Source organism: Vicugna pacos, chromosome 17 (assembly GCF_048564905.1).
Source record: "Vicugna pacos chromosome 17, VicPac4, whole genome shotgun sequence".
NCBI lineage: Eukaryota > Metazoa > Chordata > Mammalia > Artiodactyla > Camelidae > Vicugna > Vicugna pacos.
In genome coordinates this window covers 52231455-52255551 of record NC_133003.1, presented here as the reverse complement: position 1 = coordinate 52255551, position 24097 = coordinate 52231455, and the positions used below count along the sequence as shown (strand labels likewise).

General features: G+C 53.2%; 1 protein-coding gene across 2 annotated transcripts in view; it reads left to right on the top strand.

The window, feature by feature from the left end:
* The window catches only part of FGD5 (FYVE, RhoGEF and PH domain containing 5), a 104974-nt gene extending 88259 nt beyond the window's left edge, over positions 1 to 16715 (top strand). For both annotated transcript variants that reach the window (XM_072941917.1, XM_072941918.1), the window contains 9 exons: positions 1873 to 1956; positions 3315 to 3394; positions 5583 to 5682; positions 5943 to 6080; positions 7093 to 7222; positions 7950 to 8080; positions 10762 to 10890; positions 14543 to 14697; positions 15514 to 16715. In XM_072941917.1, coding sequence (XP_072798018.1) covers positions 1873 to 1956; positions 3315 to 3394; positions 5583 to 5682; positions 5943 to 6080; positions 7093 to 7222; positions 7950 to 8080; positions 10762 to 10890; positions 14543 to 14697; positions 15514 to 15550 — 984 coding nt within the window. In that variant the 3' untranslated portion in view covers positions 15551 to 16715. The remainder of the gene's footprint in view (positions 1 to 1872; positions 1957 to 3314; positions 3395 to 5582; positions 5683 to 5942; positions 6081 to 7092; positions 7223 to 7949; positions 8081 to 10761; positions 10891 to 14542; positions 14698 to 15513) is intronic.
* The last annotated feature ends 7382 nt before the right edge of the window (positions 16716 to 24097 follow it).

The following is a 24097-nucleotide window of genomic DNA, read 5'->3' as shown; positions in this document are numbered from 1 at the left end:
CTGGGGGGGGTTCCCACAGTGGCCCTGGTGTCCCCTCTGGCCCCAAGCGGTAGGTGGGGCTGCCCACTGGTGGCTCCTTATTGAGAGAAATTCGCCCTTACTCTTCCATGAGGAGCCCCTCTTCCTCCCTCCACGGGGCTGTAAACACGCTTTGAAGAGGACGGGAGGTCCGCGGGCAGTTGCAAGGCAGCGTGGTCCTGAACCACCCGGGGGTGCCTCGGGGGCTAATGCCGTTGCCATGGCAGCAGGGGCAGCCACAGAAAGGCTGGGGCCCTGTGGTGAGTGACACCAGCAGTTCCCCAGGGTGGGTGGGGCCTGGTCACCGTGCGGGCCCCCCCAGCACACCACCCTGGACACTCGTGGAGGCAGCCTCGTTGACTCGCGACCCTGGCTCTGCCACAGAGGAGCTTTGGGATCCTGGGAGGCTATCGAGCCAGCCTGTGCCTCAGTTTCTCCCTATGAGAAAGGAAGATGGTGACAACAGTGTCTGCCTTTTGTTAGCGGAGGCCTGTTGGAACCCCGCCTCACGCATTCTTTTATGATCGTCTGTGGCTGTTTTTAGGCTCCAGTGGCCCAGTTGAGCAGTTACGACAGAGACCGTCTGTCCCACAAAGACTGAAATATTTACTCTCTGGCCCTTGACCAAAAAAATTGCTGGACCTGGTCTACTCCAGCTCCATGTAGAGACAGGCCCAGAGAGAGGAAGGGTTTGCCTGAGGTCACACAGCAGCTCCGTGCCCAGGCCAGGTCTCGGCACCACCCTGGCCAGAAGGGCCGGTGGTGCGAAAACTCACCCCTTCTGCTTCCTCAGCAGACTCTGCAGGGAGACGAGGGTGAATCCCGAGTTCTCGTCCTGTTTCAGACCCCGAGATGCCTGTCCTGTCCCATCCCCAGGACACCCTGGTTTACGTTGGCTCCCGTGTGCCAGGGCTCGCCAGCGCCACTCAGTGTTCACAGTGCGGTGGGGGTGGGGATGTCCCCCACGTGGCAGGTGGGGTGGCTGAGGCTCAGAGAGGGAAGCGGCCTGTCCGTAGTCACACAGCTGCTGCAGAGCAGGGTCAGGATTGACGGCCCACAGCCCCACCCAGAGCGTGACGTTGGCTCTTCAAGCTATAAACCTCTCAGCCGAGCAGGAACACTCTCTTAGGGAGGTGAGGTGTCTTCGCTGGGCTCCTCCTGTCTGCCCTGCGCGGCAGCGGGCAGCTTCAGCTGTTCACTCAGCAGACAGTAGTGGGGCGCCTGCTATGTCACTGGAGGTCCAGCAGCTCCCTGTCCTCGGGGACCTGCCTCCCTCCCTCTCTCCCTCCTGCCCTTCCTTGGCTCTGCCTTACGGAGGCTTAATTTATAGAGAGTAAAATGCATCCGTTTTAAGTGTACGTGTCAGTGTGTGTTGACAATTGCACACCATCGTGGCACCACCACCGGGGTCGAGATCAGGGCACACCCAGCCCCCCAGCACGGTCCCGGTGAAGCAGCGTGCACCCCTCCGAGTCCGGCTTCTCTCACTCCGTGTGTGCTGGAGGTCCATCCCCGTCGTCCTGTGTGTCACTTGGTTCGCCTGGTGGCTGAGTGGCTGTGCTGAGCAGCGTGGCTGCACCACAGTTTGTGTGTCCCGTCACCTGCCGGTAGACATTTGGGCTGTGTCCCTTTTGGGCCTCTGTGAATGTTCCCAGACCTCACTTTTTGTGAATCTCCGCCTTTGCTCCTCTTGAGTGTCTGCGTCAGAGCGGGACTGTGGGGAAGCGGCTCACGTTTCAGCCCAGAGCGGCTTTGCTCTCCCGCGGGGGTCCCTGGGGATACAAGGGATCCTCAAGGACACGCCCATGCAGCCCTCCAGGGCCAAGTCATGTCTGACGGGTCCCCTCTCCCCAGATGAGCGATGTGCTCCTATACACGTATCCGCAGAAGGACGGGAAGTACCGGCTGAAGAACACGCTGGCGGTGGCCAGCATGAAGGTGGGTGCCCGGTGCGGGAGTCCGGGGTGGGCGGGGAGACCCCAGGGGAAGAGGAGACCCAGCAGCAGAGGAGCCGGAGCCCCATCATGTGAGTTAAAGCAGGTAATCCTGGGAGAGCGGGGTGAGGGAGGGCTTCCTGGAGGCAGGGGGCCGAGTCCCAGAGTGGATATTTGGGTAGAGCTTGAAGGAGAGAAGGAAGGGAGTCATAGGAGGAGGAAAAGGTATAGGAAAGGCTTGGAGGAAGGAAACAAGCAGGTGTTAATTTTTTTAAGTGTGTTATAATACATATAATACAAAATTTACCATTTTAATCATTTTAAGTGTGCAGTTCAGTGGCACTAAGTACATTCACATTGTTGTGCAACCACCACCAGCATCCATCCCCAGAACTCTTCATCTTCCCAGACTGAAGCTCTGTCCCCATTAAACACTGACTCCTCTCTGTCCCCCTGACCCCCACCATCCTCCTTTCTGTCTCTATGGATTTAGTTAACTGTGGGACTGCCTGTGAGTGGAATCACACACTATTTGTCCTTTTGTGATGGGCTTGCTTCACTGAGCATAATGCCCTCAAGGTTCATCCTTGTGGTAGCAGGTGTCAGAATTTCCTTTTCAAGGCTGAGTAGTACTCCATCATATGTGGAGACCACACTTTGTGTACCTTTCATCCTTCCATGGACTGGGTTGTCTCCACCTTCTGGTGGCTGTGAATAATGCTGCTGTGAACGTGGAAGTACAGAGACCTGTTAAAGGGGGAAATGTTCCTTACGTGGGAGAGAGAGGCCAGCCCAGCTAGACAATCTCATGGGTGAGGTCGGAGAGGCAGGAAGGGCCGGGTTCTCTGTGACCAAGCTCAGTGTAACTTGGTCCCGAATACGGGGCCCTTGGGAGCTAATGGGGATTCGTGATGAGCAGGAAGTTTTAGAAAGTTAATTCTGGTGTAGTGTGGAGAGGTGGTCAGAGAGGGGACACAGGTGGGAGAACGGAGGGCGGAGGTGAGGGCGGAAGGAGCCTATAGAGGGCACCGCGGACCAAAGCTTCTGCTCAGGAGCCTGTTACAGAAGTGCTGCGGGAGGGTGGCCGCTGAGCAGGAGAGGTGCTGAGGGAGGGTGGCCGCTGAGCAGCGACTTGTCCCACACGATGGGCTCGAAGAGGGACGCTCACAGCCTTCTGAGGGGGACGGTGCAGAGTCAGAGTCACCCCCTCCTCCAGCACACAGCATCTGCCCAAAAGAAAGGCTTGCCCTTTATAGATGAGGAAGCTCTGGCTCAGGGAGGGGCAGTGGCAGGACCGGGAGAAGAATCCGGTCTGTGAGGCGCCCCCACTGCCCCCCCCTGAGGGCCGCTGTCGGTTTCCAGGTCAGCCGCCCGGTGATGGAGAAAGTGCCCTACGCCCTGAAGATCGAGACTTCCGAGTCCTGCCTGACTCTGTCTGCGAGGTATGGGGCTGGGGCGGGGGAGGATCTGGGGCAGGATTTTGACGATGGGAAAGTTTGGGACAACAGATGCTACACCTGTTACCATTTTCATTTCGGTATCCTTTTGGGTCAGAGGACTTCTGTTCTTTTCATCATGTCTTGTCCATTCTCGCGTTGCAGACCACTTTGAGAATCTGATAAATCTATGGCTTCTCTCCCCAGAAACAATGTGCATAACACATAAAACTTTACGTAGAATCTGAGGGGTTTCCAGAGTCCCTTGCTTAAATCTGACAATCACAATACCTCATGGCTGTAAAATCCTACAGATTATTGGGTCTTCACAGGAGTAAGAAAAGTTAAGGCCAGAGGAAAGTGCGTGGTGCAGCTCAGTTCATAAAGGGGTCTGCGTTTAGGCTGCCACGTCTGGAGAGAGAGAGAAAGATACGGGGTGAGCAGCCAGCACTGTGCTTTCCCTGTCTGAGGGTGAGGGCTTTCTATCAGGGACTGCTTTCCCCAGCCCTCAGGCTGCCCAGGGATCCGTCCTAGTCCTCCGTGGCTTCCCACAGAGAGGGAGCTCCCCCTCCCCTCTTCCAGGGCAAGCGTAGCTCCAGTCCCCGGAGCTCAGAAACGGGGGGGGGGGCTCCTGCCAGGGGCCGCTCTGGGCATGGGGGCGGGGGGCAGGGTTCCCTAGGTCTGTGTGTATTTCCTCCCAGCAGCATATGACAGGCGGCAGCAGGTCCCGTTGTGGGGTGGCCCTGGGCGTGGGACGGTACCCCGCCCTGGCGCACATTGTCTGGTGGATGCACTCACCCACTGAGCGTTTATTAGCTGCTCCCCAGTGTGCGGTCCTGTGCTGAAGACACAGACCATTTAAACCTTGGCTGACTTGGGAAGGGCCCACTTTATAGGCTGAGCTGTGAACCGGTTATATTGCGGAACGTAACTGCTGTAATAATTAGTAGTGGTGACAAAAGTGACATGCACTGGCACCTGCCAGGTGCCAGGTGTCTCCTCTGACCCTCACCACCACCTTGGAGGTGGGGTCTGCAGCTCCTCCCCTGCACAGGGAGTTGAGGCCTAGAGAGGTGTCCCCCATGAGCCATGTGAGGCAGAACTGAGGTTCAGACGCAGGACTGTGACCCAGGGCGCTTCTCCACTGCTGTCTCCTGCCTTGGAGATTCTAAGGAGTGACCACCCCATCTGGGGGAGTGAGGGAAGGCTTCCTGGAGGAGGTGATGTCTGGGTGGGGTTCTGTGGCCTCTCCTCTCCGGGTAAAATCAGGAGTGTAAGGAGGCTCAGGGTATGGTTCCTTTTGCCCAAACGTGAAACGAGGGTAGTGACAGGCCACGCTCAGCCCTTCAAGTGGGGCTGCCCTTTTCTCCTAGGCAGGAACACTGCCCTTTGGCCAAGTGGCCTCAAGGAGCCACTGTCACTGACAGGTCAGTCACCTTCCTGATAGCCCAGATGCTACACACTGAAGCTTCCAGGGGACCCATACACCTCCTTTTAGGGTCGCGCGGCATCTGGCTGCCCACCACCCTTCCTCCTAGGCCAAATCCTTCTCCCCGCAGAGTCTGCACACTTAGCGTGGGATGGGAGCGACACCTAGTGGGCCCTATGAGAATTTCTACCCCGCGGCCGCCCTTGGGCAGCTCAGCTGGGTGTGGCGCCCACCACTCAGGAGGGAGGTAAAGAAGTCTGCTTTCTGGATGAGTGAGTGTCAGGGAAGTTATTTGGGAAGATGAGGAGGAAGGTGGAGAGACTGGGGCCTTTGTCAGCATCTGTCTACCTCCCTTCCCTGTGATACCCTGCCCTCGGCCCCTACCAGCCCACACCCTAAAGCATGGGACCCTCTGAGCCTCCCTTATGCCCCTGGAACAGTGCTTTGCCATTGACAGAGTCCGTCCACACCCCACGGGTCCTTTCATCCCCACGGCAGCCCTGGGAGTTGAAGGGGTAGCGTTGGCATTCCCAGATTACAGGCGGGGCCCCGAGGACAGCTAACGTGCGGGGCTCCTGCTCATAGGTGGAGGGGCTGAGCTGCAAGCCGGGGCCGGCCTGGCAGGGGGCGGGTGCTGGATGGTGGGACTTCAGGTGCGGGAGGCTCAGCCGTGGGGGAGGGGCGGGGTGGCGAGCACCCCGCCCACCCTGAGAGGGTGGGAGGCAGAGCCCCTGCGCCCTGGCCCACTCCAGCTCGCGCCCGCAGCTCCTGTGCGGAACGGGACGAGTGGCACAGCTGCCTGAGCAGAGCCCTCCCTGAGGACCACAAGGCCCGGGCTCTGGCCGCCTTCCAGCACAGCGTGGAGGTGAGTGGGGCGGCCCCGGGGTTCCAGGACGACTTGCATCTTCTTCCGTCAGGGCACTGGGTCCTCGTTCCGCCTGGCTCGAGCCATCATTGTGCCGCCTACAGCCTGGCACCTCCAGCTCTGTTTCTCCCTGGAGGACACAGAGGGGCTTGCACTAGTAGGCTCCACCCTGGGCCACAGACACACACCCCGCGCAGGACAGGGGGTGCCTGTCCAGCTGGTCTCCTGACGACGCTGCTCATCCGATTCCGTTGCTCCAGATACGCGAGAGGCTGGGGGTCAGCTTGGGAGAGAGGCCCCCCACCCTGGTGCCTGTCACACACGTGATGATGTGCATGAACTGCGGCTGCGACTTCTCCCTCACCCTGAGGCGGCACCACTGCCACGCCTGCGGCAAGGTGAGCCTCCCTCACGGGGAGCCCCTGCACCGAGGTGGCGCGGGGTGAGGGCTGAGGGGTGTCCAGCGGTGTGTCGGGCCCAGACTGGGGCGTGTTCACACCCACCCTGCAAAGTAGGGGTTGTTCATTCCCGTTTTACTGATATCCTCAAACTCAGACTCCAGATCCCAGGCCTGATCCACTACACCACCACGTGCTCAAAAGAAAATTGTAGCGTGCATGGTTCTTGTCCTGGGAGAAAAAATGTCACGTCATGGTTAGTGACACAGGCTCATCAGAAACACAGACAAGCTTACAGCATGGTGACAAGAGTTAGTAATATACTGTGTATTTGAAAATTGCTAAGAGAAAAGTAGATCTTGAAACTTTTCATCACAAGAAAAAAGAATAACTCTGTGTGGTGATGGGTGCTAACTAGACTTCTGGTGGTCGCTGCATCATACAGTTGCCCCCAGGTGTCCAGGGCAGGACTGGGTCAGGACCCCATGGATACCAAGCCCTGAGGATGCCGAGTCCCTTATGTGAGATGGTGTGGATTTGCATATAACCTACACAATCCTCCCATATGTTTTAAATCCTCTCTGGATCACTTATGATACCAAATACAATGTAAATGGTGTTTAAATTGCTATAAAGACCAAGTAAATTCTACATAAGTAGTTGCCAGCATACAGCAAATTCAAGTTTTGCTTTTGGAATTTTTTTTGAGTGTTTTTGATCTACAGTTGGTTGGATCCGTGGATGTGGAACCTGCAGATTCAGAGGCCCAGCCGTATATGTGTATATTGAATCACTGTGTTGTACACCTGAAACTAATGTAATGTTTTCTATCATTTATATCTCAATTTCTTCACAAAGGAAAACAGCTAAGCACTTTCACAGAAACATAGTGACTGTGCTCAGAACACGGGGTCCTGGAGGGGTGGGGGGCCAGCAGAGTGGGGGACGCGCCTCTCTGCACGTGCTGGGAGACTGAGACCCCCCCCCCGACACACGTACCCCCCACCTGCAGATCGTCTGCCGGAACTGCTCGCGGAACAAGTACCCTCTGAAGTACCTCAAGGACCGCATGGCCAAGGTCTGCGACGGCTGCTTCGGGGAGCTGAGGAAGAGGGGCGGGGACGTCCCAGGCCTGATGAGAGGTACCTGGGGCCACCCTCGCCCTGCTTCCCCTCCTGGCTTCTCCCCAGCCCCTGGCTCATGTCGGAAACCGCTTTCCTAGGGAGGCTCAGAATAAAAGTAGCCCTCAAGGAAGAAATAGGACCTAAAAGCCACATGGGGTGGGGGGGCACCATTTCCCGACGTGTTGGTTTTGTGGAAGATCCCTAAGTGCACCCGGAGGAAGGGTTCCCGGGGCAGCTCAGTTTGGGGAATGCTGGGTCCGTGCGTCTCTGTGACGAGGACAGTAGGCAGGCACTCACGTCTTCTTTGCCACAGCAGCCCTCTCTGCAGGCCTGTGTCCTGGGGGACCTTTTGGGGATAAGGATTGTGAGCCAGGTAGCAGGGGTGTTATGCAGGGAGGAGCCGGAGGAGCTGAGCTCAGGGACAGGCTTCCCCAGAGCAGGTGGACCCTGGGTCTAAGACCAAGGACTGCCCCTCCCTGTCCACCCCCCCACCAATGCCCAAGGCCATTGGGGAGGACAGCCCAGCCTCAGGGAGACATGGAGGAGGAGGGTCGGCACCTGAGAAAGCCTGCCCCACCCCTGCCCCCTGCCTTTGTGTCAGCAGAGGGGGTGTGCCCATCTCTCTGGCCACACTTAACCCCCAAGTGGGGCTGGTTCCCATCTCGGGGGTGGGGGGAGGTGGGAGCTCTGACCTCACGGGCACCGCGCGGACACTCACCCCTTCCCGTGGCCTGTCCCTCTGCAGAGCGGCCGGTGAGCATGAGCTTCCCCCTGTCCGCCCCCCGCTTCTCGAGCAGCGCCTTCTCGTCCGTCTTCCACAGCATCCACCCCTCGGCCTTCAAGAAGCAAAGGAAAGTCCCTTCAGCCCTGACCGAGGTGAGGCAGGTGGGGCTGCCTGCGTGGGAGGCAGGGGATTTGCAAGGCTCTCCATCCCCCTCAGGGGACAGGCTCGGACCCCCACCCCAGCCGGACCCAACTCTTCTGGGCAAGAGGATCCCTAATGGGACACATTCTGACTCCAGTAACACAGGCAGCTGTGAGGAACAGCCCTGCCTCCTGCACGTGGCCAAGAGGACGCCTGTCGAGGGCAGAGGACAGGGCCCAAGGGGCTGTAGGTGGTGCTGGGAGACATCGCTCCCCCTTCGGTCCCCCCAGCGCTTTCTTTTCCTCTTCCCCGTAGTCTTGGCTGGTGCCCAGGGTTACTGCCCAGATCGCTTGGGCACTCGGGACTAAAGCAGCCAGTCCTGCTCCATTCCCCCACGTCAGCCCCTCCCCGAGCTGCCCCCCCCCCCCCCGTCTGCCACCCTGGGGGGTGAGCTGTGGGACTCTTTACAGGAAACCTCAGCATTGGCCAAACTCGATTCTGTTCTGCAGATAGGACCAGAGTATGTCTGCATTGTAATCACAACCACAAACAAATGCGTGCCCGGGAATGTGCAAGCTGTCAGAAGAGTGATCAGATGTTTCTGAGTTTGTTCATTAATATTCATTATTGAGTAGCAGGTGGAAAGGGTTTAAAAAGTGTTAGAGGTGAAACATTAAAATGGGTACAGTGCTATCCATTAACTTACTTCCTTTTGCATATTGAAAATCTTGGAAATAACATGTGATAAAAATTTTTTTCAAAACCCCGAAGACTACATGATGAAAAGTGGGTTTCTCTCCCTCCCCCAGACTCCTTCAGTCCCACTTCGCAAAGGTAACCACCATGAAGTTTCATATGGATCCTTCCAGAAATGTTTATGATTATACATAATGGAGGCGGTCACAGATCCTTTTTTAACCCATAAGATGACATAATTATGTTGAATCTTCTGCATGTTTCTTGCACTTAATTTATCTTCGATATCATTATTTCACATTAGTTCATACACAGAAATGTCACACTTGTGACGTCATTTACTTAACTCTTCCCTTTCTGCAAACAGAAAAGTTCACCCTCCAACTCCCACCGTGGTGTCTCTGTGAGCTGAGAACCGGAGTATTCCACGGGCGCAGACTTTGAGAACCACTGTTCTTACCCTCTGACGTCAGGCCATTCTGATCCTGGTGCCGTGTGGATCTGCCCCAGCCATGTTGGCAATTTTTGCCCTAAGTGACAGCCTTTTTATTATTCAGCAGAGACCGCACCCTGAGCTCTCCGGCAGCCCCAGGGGGAATGTGCCTCCGGCTCCCGCCGCCTTCCCCCTCCCCCCTTGCTCCGCCTCAGCAGTAAGACCTGCTTCCCATGAGACGGTCTGCGGGATCGCTGCCCCCAGCACCTGGCAGGAAGGGATCGCACGCAGAGCGGGTTTCTCTCACGCGTTCTGTCCAGTCTGCCTTCCTCGCTCTGAGCTGCTCCAGCAGGTCAAGCGTGGGGAGAGCAGCCGTGTCTGGTGTCAGGAGTCCTGGGACCAGTGGGCGGGCAGGTTCCTTTCCTGGTACTTCTCAAAGCAGTCCAGCTGGCTGCAGCATCCTCTCCCTGCACTGAAGTTAGCTGCCTTCAGGGCATTTGCAGAGAGATCTGAGTTCGAACCCTGTCTTCAGCCACGTCGGGCTTCAACCTTGGGTAGGTCCCTCCATTCCTCTGGGCCTCAGTTTCCCCAACAGTGAAATGAGACAGTCAGACGAAATGATTTCAAAACCTGGCCTTCTTGCTCCAATAGGGGAATCAGTGTTTGTGGAGCCCTAACTGTGGGTCAGGCCCAGTACCTGACAGGTCTGTCCCACATCACTTACGTCCAGTTTTACTGGACGGACACGAGGCTTAGAGGCAGGAAGGAGCTTGCCTGACATGGCCCACGTAGTAGCTGGTGGAGCCCGGGTTGGAACCCGAGATTGGTGTTGCTCCAAGCCTGAGTTCTTAACCCCCAAGTAAAGCCTTTCCCACAGACAGCCACCACTACTGTTGATAGTAAGAGGCGTTAACAGATTCATTAGGCAGGAGATCATAGAACCTTTTAGGTAAACAGTATAGAAAAGATCCCTTTTTATTTTTTATTGGAGTATAGTTGATTTACACTGTTGTGTTAGTTTCAGGTATACAGCAAAGTGATTCAGTCATTCGTATACATGCATATATTCTTTTTCAGATTCTTTTCCATCCTAGGTTATTACAAGATATTGAATATAGTTCTCTGTGCTGTCCAGTAGGTCTCTGTTGTCTTAATCTGTTTTATAGTAGTGAGTGTCTGTTAAGAAGGATCTCTTCCTAATTATAAGAAAGAGGTAAGTTGAAAAGCTTAAGAATCAGTTTTGGAAAGAAGAAACGTTCCCCCGAGTATCTGTGGTTTTGTAACTTGAGGGCTTGGGGGCTGGGGGAGAGAACCAGGAATCTGCAGCCCCCCTGGGGCAGCACCCCTGCAGGCAGTTTTTGTTCCTGGTCCCGTCCATGCAGTCAGTCCAGTCTCTCAAACACGGTACTGTGTTGCTGCCTTCGAGGTGCTGGAGGGACCCTGAGTCCTCATCCAAGGCTCAGACTGCAAAGCGGTGTAGACACTCTGCCAGCCGGCTTGCAGTGCTCTCTCTGAGCCCTGCCTGCCCCCTGCTGCCCTGACGGCGCTGCTTCGCTCTGCCAGGTGGCCGCCTCCGGAGAGGGCTCCGCCATCAGTGGCTACCTCAGCCGGTGTAAGAAGGGCAAGCGGCACTGGAAGAAGCTCTGGTTCGTCATCAAAGGCAAAGTGCTCTACACCTACGTGGCCAGCGAGGTAGGGTGCCCTGCTTTCTTCCCTCTGTCCCGTGGGGGCCCGCGGGTCACGCCCGCGCCCCAGAGTGTCCGCGTGGGGTGTGCGCTGCGCCCCAGCCACGGGCGGTGCGAGGCCTGCGTGTGGCCCCCGGCCAGTCCCTGCCGAGGGATGCCGTGCGCTGAGCGTTGCTGTGGATATGCAGCCGCACGTCTGTTTCACGTGAAGGATTTGCCGTTTCCCTGTGGGGATAAGGTGGTTCAGCAGGCAGGCCTGGGCCCCGGCGCATTTGGGTGTCGCGGGCTTGGCATCTAGGAAAAGAAAGCTCCCTCTGCTCTCCACCTCAGTCATTCCGACAAAATTCAGCAGCTTGGAGGAAACTACTGCACCTTTTTGTCTGTGCACTTTTCAGGGAACTATAGTGCCTCGTGGTAACTCTTCTACTAAATAAAGCTTACGTCTATATATATTACAGAACATCTTACATTTATGTCTGCCAAAATACAGGGGGGAGGGCCTTGGCCAAGCGCGCTCCTGGAGCAGACGGGTGTGGGCTTGGTTGTACAGCAGGGGATGCTCCGGTCCTGCCCAGGCTGAACCTGTGGGATAACGTGAGACATTCCTTGTCCAGGCCCCACCATCTGGTGGTCTCCACAGGCTAAACCCACTTTGAAGACAGGACTTAAATGCATCCTGCTCAGCTGCACAGAGTGGGTGCTTTACCCATGAGGACGTGCGGTCAGCTCAGGGCTGGCCCTTCTCCCTTGACCACCGATGCCGGCGACCGGGCAGAAGGCACTTCCTTCTTCGGAGTGTAAAGCTTTTCTCTTGAGCTCCCTGTAGCTGTGACGGCTGCGGTCAGCCGCGTCCTCAGGGATCCCAGCAGGGACACAGACCCTGAGGGGCCACTGTGGGCCTGAGTGACCCAGGCGCTGTGTGAGCCGGGCCGTCCCCAAGGGGCCCTTCCACTCATGAGGCCACAGACAGGGCTCTCTGCGCCGAGGAGAGTGTTGATCTCCTCCTCAAACTGAACAGACGGGCCACTGAGCCCGTCTGCAGGCTGGGGCAGCGTCTCCCTCATGGTTGTCCCCCAGAGCCACCCGCAGGGCCCTCTGAGAACTGGAGTCTGAGGGACCCTGAGGAGGCAGTGCCTGGACTTACTCACAGTCGTGCCTCTTGGTGCCTCATGTCTGAGGGTGTGTTGGGGTCTCCAGAATGTGGGGCGCCCCAGGCCGGCCTGACCACAGCCCCTTCCTCATGGGGAAGCCACTGTTGCACAGAACACACTTCAGAAAGAAGCGCTACCTTAGCCGGATGGACGAAGACTAGTGATAATTCACCAACCACCAGACAGAGTGGATCCTGTCCGAGAATGGAGAACCCAGAGTCTCCAGGCCCTGAGCAACAGTCATCGCAGAAGGGACAGTGTGGGCTGATTTTAAAAGACGGATTTAACTATGCTTCTAAAGCCATTTCTTCAGAGAGGGGAACTTGTGCAGTTTCTCAGTAAGCCTTGGCAGTGGTGGGGCCAAGCTTTCCGATTCCATCAAAGAGAGAGATCTGTTAAAGTGGGTAGCCAGTGTTCACCGTCTACACTACCGTGAGCCCCGTCATGCACCCCGAAGCAGCCCAAAGCTCATGCACTTGCTGTTAGGTAACAATTGTAGGAGAGAGTGACTGTCAGAAATACATAGAAATCCTTTTTACTCTTTCTAATATTTTATTATTTAGTTAATATATTTGTTATTTTATAACTTTTCAAACAAAAGGAAATGTTGAAACAATTTTACAATGAACTGTTTTATACCATCAACTAGACTATCAATTAGCATTTTACTATACTTCCTTTATGATCTATTGATTCATTCCCCCATCCACCTTACTTTTTGGTGCTTTTCAAAGTATCCTTCCCCCTAGAGTTCAGTATTTGTGTATCTTTTTTTTTTTCCTTTGAGGTACAATTTATATATCACAAAGTACACAGATCCTAAAGGTACTGTTCATTAGGTTTTGACTAAGGCGTACACCTGTAATTCCCGCCTCACCCTTTTCCCCAGAGGTGACACGCTGTTACGATTTTTTTACACCGTGTATTAGTTTTGTCTCCTTTAGATCTTCACACGAATAGAATCGTGTGACTTCTTCCACACATCGTGATGTTTTTGAGATTCATTCGTATGGTTGCATACAGCAATAGGCCATTCCTTTTTATGGCTGAGTAGTATTCCATCTTGAATTGTTGACTCTATAGATCAATTTGCGAGAATTGGCATCTGAGCAGTGTTGAATCTTCCAATCCATGAACTTGGGACAGATCTTCATTTATTCAGTTATTTAAATTCTTCTTCAATGTTTTGTAGTTTTCAGTGTAATAGTCTTACACTTCTGTTCTTCCATTTCTGTTAGGTTTATGCTAAAGTATCTTATTTTTGGATGCAATTTTGAATGGAGTTTATTTTCTAGTTATTCCCTGCTGATATATAAGTATTTTAAAAAAACTGATTATCCTGTGAGCTCACTGAACTCATTGTTAGTTCTAGCAGTTGCTTTGTAATCGAATATGTCCTTTGTGAGCACAGATAGTTTTACTTCTTTTCTGATCTTTATGTGTTCTATTTATTTTTCTTGCCTTAATGCAATGGCTAGGACCTCCAGTACAATGTTGAATTGAATTGGTCAGAGAGCACTGTCTTGCTTTGTTTCAGGCTTAGGGGGAAAGCATTCAGTATTTCACTGTTGAGTATGATGTTAGTGGTAGGTATTTTATAGATGCCCTTTGTCAGATTAAGGAAGTTCCCTTCTGTCCCTAGTTTAGTGGGAGTTTTTTGTCATGAATGGATGTTGAATTTTGTCAAGTGCTTTTTCTGATTTAGCAGTCTTTGAAAATTGATTCCCTTTGAACTGAACTCTTCTCCCCTTCCTCCTCCTCCCACAACCATTCTAATATGCTTAACTCATTATATCTCTCTGTGTTTGTGTGATTTTATAAAGTCGTATTCTTTAGGAATGTGGATTTTTACGTTAATGTATGTATATATAAAAATATCTCTATCACTATATGAAAAGCTTTTTCTTTTGCCACTTAGCACTGTGATGGTAAGATCCATCTGTGCCTCTGGGTACGTGTCACTGAACTGTCAGCTGAGTGGTCCCTGTGGAGGCGCTGTGAGCGAGGCCTCACAGTATGAGGTCGGGGAATGAATACAGGCTTCCTTAACTGGAGCAACTCTAGAGATCCAACTGAGTCACTAACTGATCGAGTCAGTGGGAAGAAAGTGGGGTTAGGAGGTGGTCATGGGTCCAAATGCTGGCTCTGCCCCTTGCTCGCTGTGCGATGTTGGGGGTCCTTTACCTTTCTCTGAGCCTCAGTTCCTTCCTCGAATGGGAGTGGCACCTTCTATGATTGTTGTGAACATTAAACAAGGTAATATGAAGGTGAAAATGCCTGGACCCTAAATGCTGTCACGGAATGTTCAGTTTCTTCCCTCCTTGTGACTGGTCCCAGTGGGAAGTGGGGGCAAAGGGTACGCATGTGGTTATTCCACGTTGCCAGAGCACGTGCCACGCAGAAGGGCTCGTCAGGCACGTGAACGTGGAGGGCGGCACCGGTGACCACTGAGCCGCGCCCTGGAGGGAGTGCCGCGTTTAACATCAGTTTCCCTCTGTCCCTCTGCAGGACACAGTGGCCATGGAAAGCATGCCCCTGCTAGGCTTCACCATCGCTCCAGAGAAGGAGGAGGGCAGCAGTGAAGTAGGACCTGTATTTCACCTTTACCACAAGAAAACCCTATTTTATAGCTTCAAAGCAGAGGATTCCAATTCTGCTCAGAGGTACCAGAATTAGCGCTGCCTCTCCTTGCCTCCCTCTCAGAGGAACCAAGCTGTTAACCCTGGGCTTTGGCTTCTGTCTTCTGTCCCGCCAGGGACAGCTGTCCTGTCCCACCAGGTCCCCTGGGCAGCAGCAGACCAGGTTCACGTCCACAGGCAGACCTCGGATATACCACGGGTTCGGTTCCAGACCACCCAGTAAAGCGAATATTCCAATACAGCGAGGCACAAACTGCATATAAAAGTTGTGTTTACCCTACACGGTATTAACTGTGCGATAGCAGTATGTCTAAAACAACAATGTGCAGACTTAACTTGAAAATGGTTTTTTGCTTAAAAAAAAAAAGCTAACCATCATCTGAGCCTTCAGCAAGTGGTAATCTTCTCGCAGTAGTAACACCCAAGATCACTGATCCCAGATCACCATAACAAGTGTAATGACAATGGAGAAGTTGGAAATATTGTGAGAATTGCCAAAATGTGCTGCAGAGACACAAAGTGGGTTAATAATGTCGGGAAAAAGGTGCTGATAGACTTGCCTTCGATTTGTAGAAAATGCAGCATCTCTGAGCACAGCAAAGCACGCACAGTAAAACGAGGTCTGCCTGGGTTATGACTCAGGCATGCAGGCGTGCGTTGATTCCACAACCTTTGCACTACCCTCCAGGCCCTTAGCTAAGTGCCAGGGAAACAAATACAAACAGGACCTGGTCGCTGACTTCAGGCTAATAGTAACGTCATCTAGTCACTCACGGGTTCCATGCCCAGAGTTCCAGGCAGAGCCACCACACCAAGCGTTCCCTCTCCTCTGTGTTGCAGGTGGATCGAGGCCATGGAAGGTGCGAGTGTGTTATAGCAGTTACCGAGCGCATGGACTCAGAATGCACGCCTAGGTTGATACGTGGACCTTTCCAGAAGCCGATCCGTGTCTCCACCCGTCCGGACACGCAGCTGGCTTCAGCACGGGACCTGATCTTTTCCGCCGACCCCCGTTACACCTTCACGAGTGGAACCCCTAAGGGATATTTATGGACCTTCCCGTCTTCATGTTTTCCACCCCACCCCTCCACCCTCGCCAGCCCTCCCAGCATAAACCGTTTCCATTTCTGGTGGAATTAAAATTTAGTAACATGAAGACACGGAAACTAATGGGAAAGTACATTTTAGAAGTGCAGGCTTTTTAGCAGAAACGAGGTGTTACAACTTTTGCTCCTGGTAAACACTGTCGCCTTTCATCTCGTTGACGTCAGTGCCTCAGGTGGAACGGGAAACAGCCGGTAAATGACAGCTACTCTCATCGAAAGCACTTTATTGTTTTACTGAGCAGCAGCCTCCAGTCTTCTGTTTTCCAAGTAATTTACTTAAGTTGATGGCAGTGGAGTCCTGTGGACTAATTTGCCACCAGTACTCAGCAAAGGCGTCCGGCCGTTGGTTTGTGCGAGCCCGGCTGTGGCCGGGAGTGTCCTTCCTGCGGAGCGGGGGCCCCGCTGCACCGGAGTGGGAGGGAGGGCTCTCCTCCCAGAGACCACTGACCTGCGGGCTGACATGACTTCAAAAGAGGAACCCCCTCCTCCCCACTGCGGTCCCAACACCACGCCCGTGCTGGAAACTCGGCTGCTGGCCCCTCCGGCCCCCGCCCTGGAGGTCGCTGCAAACCCTCCGAAGAGACAGGGTCTGCTTTAATTTATTGTGTGCCTTCCTGAGTTCACCCCACACGAGCCGACAGCGTGATGCGTATGAGAACTGTTCTTGTTATCCACACGGTTATCCTCCTGCTGTGTTAACAAAGCCTTGAAAGAGATACAAGGAGAGAAAACAGGATACGATCAGAGGTGGATGCGTGGTCTTGGCCGGTGGCTCTGGACGCAGCGAGGGAGCAGGGAAGTAGTGGCTTACGGATGCTCTCCTCCCGCCGATGACTGCTGCTCGCAATGCTGGACATGTTTTTACGTAAAGCAGAGTGGTGGGGGGACCCCTTGTTACTCTCATCAAAATAATAAAGCAGTCGTATCATTTTCTGATGTCCTGTCCCCTAAAAAAACACATTTGTTGACGGGCCTCTTGTAAAAAGCACCATCCAGGAGTTACTTACACTACATTTTTTCAGGGGAATTTTTTATTTTAGTTTACAGTTCTTCTTTAAAGCAGTTTGAGTAAACATTTAATTAATGATTCAAGCTAAGTGATTAGACAGGGCCTCTTGTTAATTTTTGAGGACTTGATTCCAGCGGAATCATTTTCATCATCGGACATATTTGAATGGAGCCTTTAAAAAGCGCAGCAAGACTCCAGCGCAGGCGGTGTGCGCTTCCCCAGCCTGCTCTGAGTCCCCGCCCTTTGTTGGTTTCTGAGCTCCGGGCAGAATTGTGTCTGAAAGTCATCTGAAGGCCTCTTTTACTGTATAAATCCTATTTCTGATACTCTGTAAAGAAGAGGTCATGGCAGGTGTGGGAATAGCTGAGTCGTAGAGCACGTACTTAGAACGAGGTCCTGGGTTCAATCCCCAGTACCCTCTGCTTAAAAAAAGAAAAAGAAAAAAGATAATACGGCTTTTATTCCTCAGTGAATAGTTACTCTAATCACATCACCTGGTTTATCAATAAAACATACTGGATGGGTTTTATAAAAGGAAGCAGCTACCAAGATCCTCCACAGCTGGTGTGTGGCCGGCAGGGAACTGCCTGGCTCCCTGGGCATGGTTTGCACCCATCCTTCCCATGGTTCTTTGCCTACTCGCTTCAGCCAGTTTCTACTGGCCGGCACTGCTCGTTGGTCCTCCCCTGCCCTTCTCTTTGTCCAGCCCATTTTACAGGTTCATGTCACCCGTCTGTCCACGGGGCCAGCCCAGAGGAGCTCGGATGAGACTGCCCACCTGGCCTGAGGTGCTCCTTCCCACTGGGCCTGGAGGCCGCACAAGTGGCTACCCGAGGCTCCTCGACAGCCTTTGCTCCCTGCTCCCCGGGCACAGGGCAGCCCTTCCACTGCACGTCCCCAGCAGTGGCTGTGTTTCCAGGGAGGGAGCGACGCTGTGCCAGGCTGTGCTGTGGCTCAGAAACCAGAACTCTGTCCAGTAGCTCTGAGCCCTGGTGCCTTCACCTGCCTGTCACGCAGAGAACAATCCAGCTTCTCAAAGAGTTCAGGGGGCGCTGCGCACCGCGGGTGGCTGTAGACGTGCACGGAAGGCCGTCAGCCCTGGAAGCAGGTAGCACCTACTTTACATCGTGTTGGCAGGCTGAATGTGTGTCTGCAGTCTGGACTGGTCCTAGGAAGTAGTAAGAACTCTGTCTGTTATCACTAACACAGAGCACACCAGGGGACAGTAGAGTTCGGGGACACTGATGGCATTCTTGGGTCTTAATCATAATTCTGCATTTCAGGCTGACAGACTGCTCAGGCTGACAGACTCACTGACCGCTTGCTCTCCCTCGGATGCGGCCTAGGCAGGTGAGGGGCTGTCACCCAGGTGGCATGTGGGCATGCACCAGTGAGCTGGTGCTGGGGACCCCTGTGGCCCTGCTGCAGCCACAGAAGCGAGTCAGAGTCCTTTCTCCATCTGGTCCAGCCTCTCACTTGACTGGCAGAGGCCCTAAATGGGGACTCAGGCCCCCGGGCTGGGAGTGGTAGGAGCAGATTGAAGCCCCAGTTTCCTTCTGCAACCAAGCGAAGTCAATGACATCCTGAAATATTCTCTGGTTAATGGATTCAGCCTGTGATACGCGGCTTCTATGATCAGGGAAACTCCTGAGCTTCCATGTATTAATGGTCAGGCGAGAGGACAACTGTGTCCACACTAAGATGTCTATTTTCAACAGCACTGGCTTAAACAGGAAATCAGCTCAGTAAGCGGAGGTGGGAAAGCGGGGCAGGCACAGGCTTAAACAGTGTCCCCCACGCTCCAGGCTCTTTGGGTTTCTCTGACCTGCTGTCCATCGTCAGCTTGATTCCAGGGCTGGTTCCCAAGAAGCTGGCTGGTGACTGCCCCCAGGGCGGGGGCTGCCCTCCGGCCTGTTCATAGGCCCCGAGGAGGGAGGGCTCAGCTCCCCGTAACCTTGTCTTAGCAGCCCCCAGCAGGCGCCCCACGGCCCCAAGACCGCACTTACTCTAGTCACTTCGAGGGCACCGCCCCGGCGGGCACAGACAGGCAGCTGGGGGCGAGGGCGCTGCTGGGGGCTCTCCCGCTGTCCGCCCCGGACCACGTCTTCTGGAGGGAAGACTAGTGGATCGGTGTGGTGCAAGGCCTGTGCCTTGCCATGGGTTTGGGGGATGTTCCGTGGTAGAGTAACGGCCATCACTCGGGCATCTATTATACATGTTTGCTAAGTATTAGCGTCAGTGGGACTGAGGAGGCTGGTTTGATGTTACTGATCTTTTATGTCCCTAGTCAACCACCGCTGTGAAATCGGCAGCCGAGCAGCACCGACCTCTCGCTGGCTCCTGAAAGACCTGTGTGACTGTCAGCTGGCGTCTTGGCAAGAAGCGCTCTAAGTGTCCTAACCCTGCCCCTTCCTTTAATTCTCCCAAGGACCTGTTGAGGTCAGTAGTTATTTATTATTATTATTATTATTATTATCATCATCATCATCATCATCATCATCATCATCATCATCATCATCATCATCATTCCTGTTTCGCAGATGAGGAAAGTGGGGAGTAGAAGCGTTCGGTCACTTGCCCAGCGTCACACACTCGCAACGGGCAGACCCACGCTGTGACTTCGCCGTAGCACCTCCCTTGAATGCATGTGAGCTGATACAGTGGGCCATTTTCTGATCCTTGCAATGTGAATTCCCTCCTAAAATTGACAGAAATCTGACTGCAGAGGATCAGTCAGTAGGATGTCTTCCTCCAAAGCCATAACACAGTGTTGAGTCAGCCAGAATCTTGTGTTTCTTTATCCAAACAGAATCCTTAGATGTTATCATGAAACATACAGTCCATGCATATAACCCAACATTATTTCAGTATACTGATTGCAACAATGAATACCGTTCTATTTTTCTGCAATCATATGCACAAGGTTTACCTCAATGGAAGATGGGGATCTGGAGATTTAAAACCCGAAGTACACGTTTAAAAAAAAAGTTAATGTTTTACACCTAGTGTATTCCGTAATTGACATGTTAGGTTGAACACTCAAGTGTGAGGGATTAAGGTAAGTGACTTTGGGGGTTCAGCTCACTTTTCTCACTTACATAATGGAACAGATTAGAATTCCTAAGATGGATTTGTAAATAATAATAGCCTAAAAATGGATCAATTACTTGCTATTCTCAAACCCTTTAAGAACGTACGTTGTGTGGTGCGAAGTTCAGCCTGAAAGCTGTAGTCGGCACGCGTTCTGTGAGAGCTGACAGGAAGTCTTGTTTGGGGAAGGAAGCCACCCGACCCTCGCCACACCAGCCCTGAGAGGAGGAGGGCAGGTGTTCACAGAACACCTCTTTGTCCTGGGGGGTCGCACCTCCCCGCCGGAGGGGGCTATTTCCAGAAGTGAAATCTAGCTGGGGCAAGTGCTGCATGGCCCGGAGCCTGTGGTCGTGTGAAGCCAGGGCAGTGTGTCTAGGGTGACAGACCACAAATGTGCAGCTTGCTGCAGCCAGAACCTGGCACTTTTCCAAGGCTGCCCCCCACCGCCCAGGCGAGGTGTGGAGAGGAGCTACAGAGGGACGGCTGGTCCTGCGGACTGCTGTGTGGGCTCAGACCCGTCTGTGGCCTGAGACAGCCACCCGAGGTCGAGCTGAGCACCCCCATGCATGCATGGCCCTGGGCTCCTCCTGTGGCCCACACGTCCCCTCTCTAGGCCTGGGGAGGGGCCCCAGTGTCCACAAGGGCCTCGGGAGGCTGTGGACGGGCAGAGTGGGGATCTGGGGTTGGGAGGGTCTGGGAAGCTTTCAAAGAGGAAGGGGTGGTTCAGCTGCATCTTAAGAAAGAGTAAAAACTCTGCTCAGTCACAGGCAGTGACCTCAGCTTGTGGCCAGACTTGGCATCTGGTGCCAGTTTACAAGGTCTGTCTGCAGTGTATAGTCAGACCCTCAGCTGGAGGAAACGAGACCCAAGAGTGTCTGAACTGTTTTAGGCATGAGCGCTGTCACTGGTTTCATCAGACAGGATTGCAAGTCACCTTTTGGAACTTGACACATGCCAGACATTCTCAGGAGAACTACACGGCCAAGGTGGTGAACACTGAGGGGAAGCCAGCCTAACTGCACCAGATTCGAGACTGCAGCGGCAACGCCTGGCAGGACAACATCCCCTTCCACAGAGCTCTCCTCTGCAGAAGCTTGACAACCCTGTGGCCACCCTCATCACGCCCTCGTGGGCGTGGAGCGATTTGCAGACCAGTTCTCTGCCTGGTCTCGGGCTCTTCCTTGTACAGAGAGTTGACGATGTCTTCTGGGAAAGGGTGTTCTGTGTTGACAGAGCAGAATGACAGCAGGCCTCCTCTCCGCTTGGATCATCTTCCAAGGGTTCCGTTACAATAAAGCCAACGTAGAGAGTGGGAGAGAGGCTTGGACAAGAGAAAATCTGTATTAAGAAAGTGTGGAAGGAAGGAGAAAAGAAAAAAGGAAGAAAGCAACATAATGAGGTTTTTTTATCCTTTTTTCAAACTCTGGGAGTGAGTCATGAAATCTACACAATGGGTCACGACCAGGACCCCACCCCTGCCCCACACACCAAAGAGCAGAGCAGAGGGCAGCAGAATATTCCATCATCCTTAAGGACCATTTCATGACCTTTTTGTTTCAATCATATCTGATTGTTGATGTAAAATGTTTATACCGATAGATTATGAGAAGAAAATTTTAATCACTAGCTTAAGACTATCAGATAAGGAAAAAAAATAAAGAGCACAAAGTTGCAGTTAGACACATAATGAGCCAAAATGGAAGACTTTTAAAGTCACACATTCAAATGTAATGACGTTTCCAGTTTTATTTTTTGAATGCTTCAGAATATTACAAAAGGGAAAAGTGTGTAAAATTCATGGCAAAGCAACACAAATTCTTTTCATCAGGAAATGGATACTGTAGCCATTAAGGGAAAAACCCTGTTATTAGTGTGTAAATTATAAATGATAAAATTTTCCAGGAGCTAAGAGTCACCAACATTATAGAACTTTTAAAATATAACGTGTTTCCTGCCAGCAGCGTTTCCGTAGTGACTCTGGTTTCTGGAACGATTCCCCGCTCAGGTGCTAACTGCCCTGACCTCAAGGTCTCCTCCAAGTCGAGCCCTCTCCTTCAGGGTGGAATTCACATTCCTTCCAAAGGAGGGCTCGGAGGGGGCTGTTCACCGACAGCTGCACCAGGTCTGTCTCGGGGCAAGTGTGGGCAGCAAGCACCCGCTCCAGGGAACGGCACGTGCATAGGAGAGCAGGATGTCAAAGGACTGCCTCCCCTAGTCAGGCCGCGGCCCTTCAGATCCGGCAGCCGAGGCTTAACCCTGCCGCGTGGGGTCCGCGAGGATCAGGGACCTCTGACCGCTCCGGTACTCAGCTGTGCCCGAGCCCTGGGCCCGGCTACTCCAGCGAGTGTAATTGTGAAGGTTGTTATAAGCACAGAATTAGGCAGCTCTTTAAAAATAGCAGCTGCAGGACCACTCACTGTGACCCTGAATCTGACTCTATGGGGCAAGGTGAAAAGTGACCAGCAATTGGTTCTCACTGTGACCATTTGACTAACTTCTCTTAAATCTCAACCTCTCACCTGCTCCACAAAGAGCCTCCATTTTTACAGTCATGGTATCGCTGTCTCATTCTGTGAATCCATTCCTCACAACACAGGCTCAAAAACGCACGCCCTCCAAAAAGAAGCCTGCTAAGTAACATTTTTAAAAAATGCTTTTCTTTTCCCAGATACATCCCTTGGCATTGTTAAGCTTCCCTTGTGAAAAAATTTAAAAGTCTTTTTCCTCTTTATTTAGGAAAACTATAGGGATAAAACCTCTCATCAAAGATGCAACAGTATAGTGTTTCTGGACAATTCTTTGGGGGAAGAATCACAATAGAACATTTGCTGAATAGCATATTTCAAGTTTTTAGGTAAATTTAACATAGTGCATTAGACATTCAAAGTCTCAAACATGATTTAAGGTGTTCCATTCAGGGCTGAAATCAAGAGTTCTGACCTTTGAGGTCCAGCAGCCTCTGTGGTCCTTCCTTCCACGCTCACCGCCCTGGTAGGTGGCACAGCCTCGGCCGATGCGGAGCCAACAGACTCGGGAGCTGGGTCTCTGGTCCAAAGGCCCAAGTCAATAATGGCGAATCTGGGCGGTGGGGAGACACCCAGGGTGCCCGCCCTCTGCCAGTGCCAGCCTTCTCGACGGAAACATTATGAACTTCCAGTTGCTGTGGAAACGGACTCTGCTGAATGCAACTGATACCCAGTGACTGGTAAGTATTGACTTTCCTAACCCAGAGAAGTGCCGATTTACCTAAATCATACCCGAAACATCTATGAACAAATCCAATTTCATGTTGAAACCTGGAGCCTCAAGAAACACGCATTTCTTTCCAGGATTGCTTAGCTGGAGAGCATGGTTCGTATGATGACGTTGTGTTCCTTGGTGCTAGAAACTTTGAGCTGAGTCCGTGGGGATGGAGGGGGGCGGGTGAGAGGCTGGCTGTCTGTGTGAGCCGGCGGGGGTGCTGAGGGGCCGCAGCCCTGGCGCTGTTTACTCAGGGACACCAGGCGGCACTGAGTACGGGACACGTGGCTGTTTACCCTGGGGAGCTCACATCTGAGACGGCGCCCTAACTCCATGGTAGGAGTGAGGCGGAGTGCGGGGGTGGGGGGAGGCCGATGACAGCCCTGAGCTATGTCAGGGAAGAGCTCCTGGGGGTGACTTCAGGGTTGGGGGTTGCCTCACAGGGAGAGCAGTCGGAGAGGCCCCTGGAGGCAGCGAGTAGAATGAGTCGGATGTGTGGGAGGAGGATGTGGCGTTCAGGGAACGGGGCAGTCCAGAAGGGCCGGGCCGCGGGAGGAAGTCACGGAAGCACACGAGACAGGAAGGGCGGCTTGGAGCCAGGTCGCTCAGGCCCACTGCACTTAGTTACGAGGAGACTGTGGGAGCCTTCAGATGCTTTAAAACAGGTAGGTGACCAGAACAGTTCCAAGTTTTAGAAAGACCACGCTGGTCTTCCATTTAAAGACAAACTGGACACCCGTGGGGTTGAGTCTATTCTGTCAAAGTCGGCCACCACCATAGACCCTCCTCCTGCATTTCTTCTTACAGTGTGACTTCAACACTCTTTCTGTGGAGTGGTGAAGTGTGTGCCCCTCCCCTTGAGCCTGGCCAGCAGCAGAGGAAGTGACTCCGTGTATGATGTTACTTTGTTCTCTTGTGACACGTGCTCTGGGAAAGCAGCATATGCTGTGAGGAAGCCCAGGCCACACGGGGGCCGTGG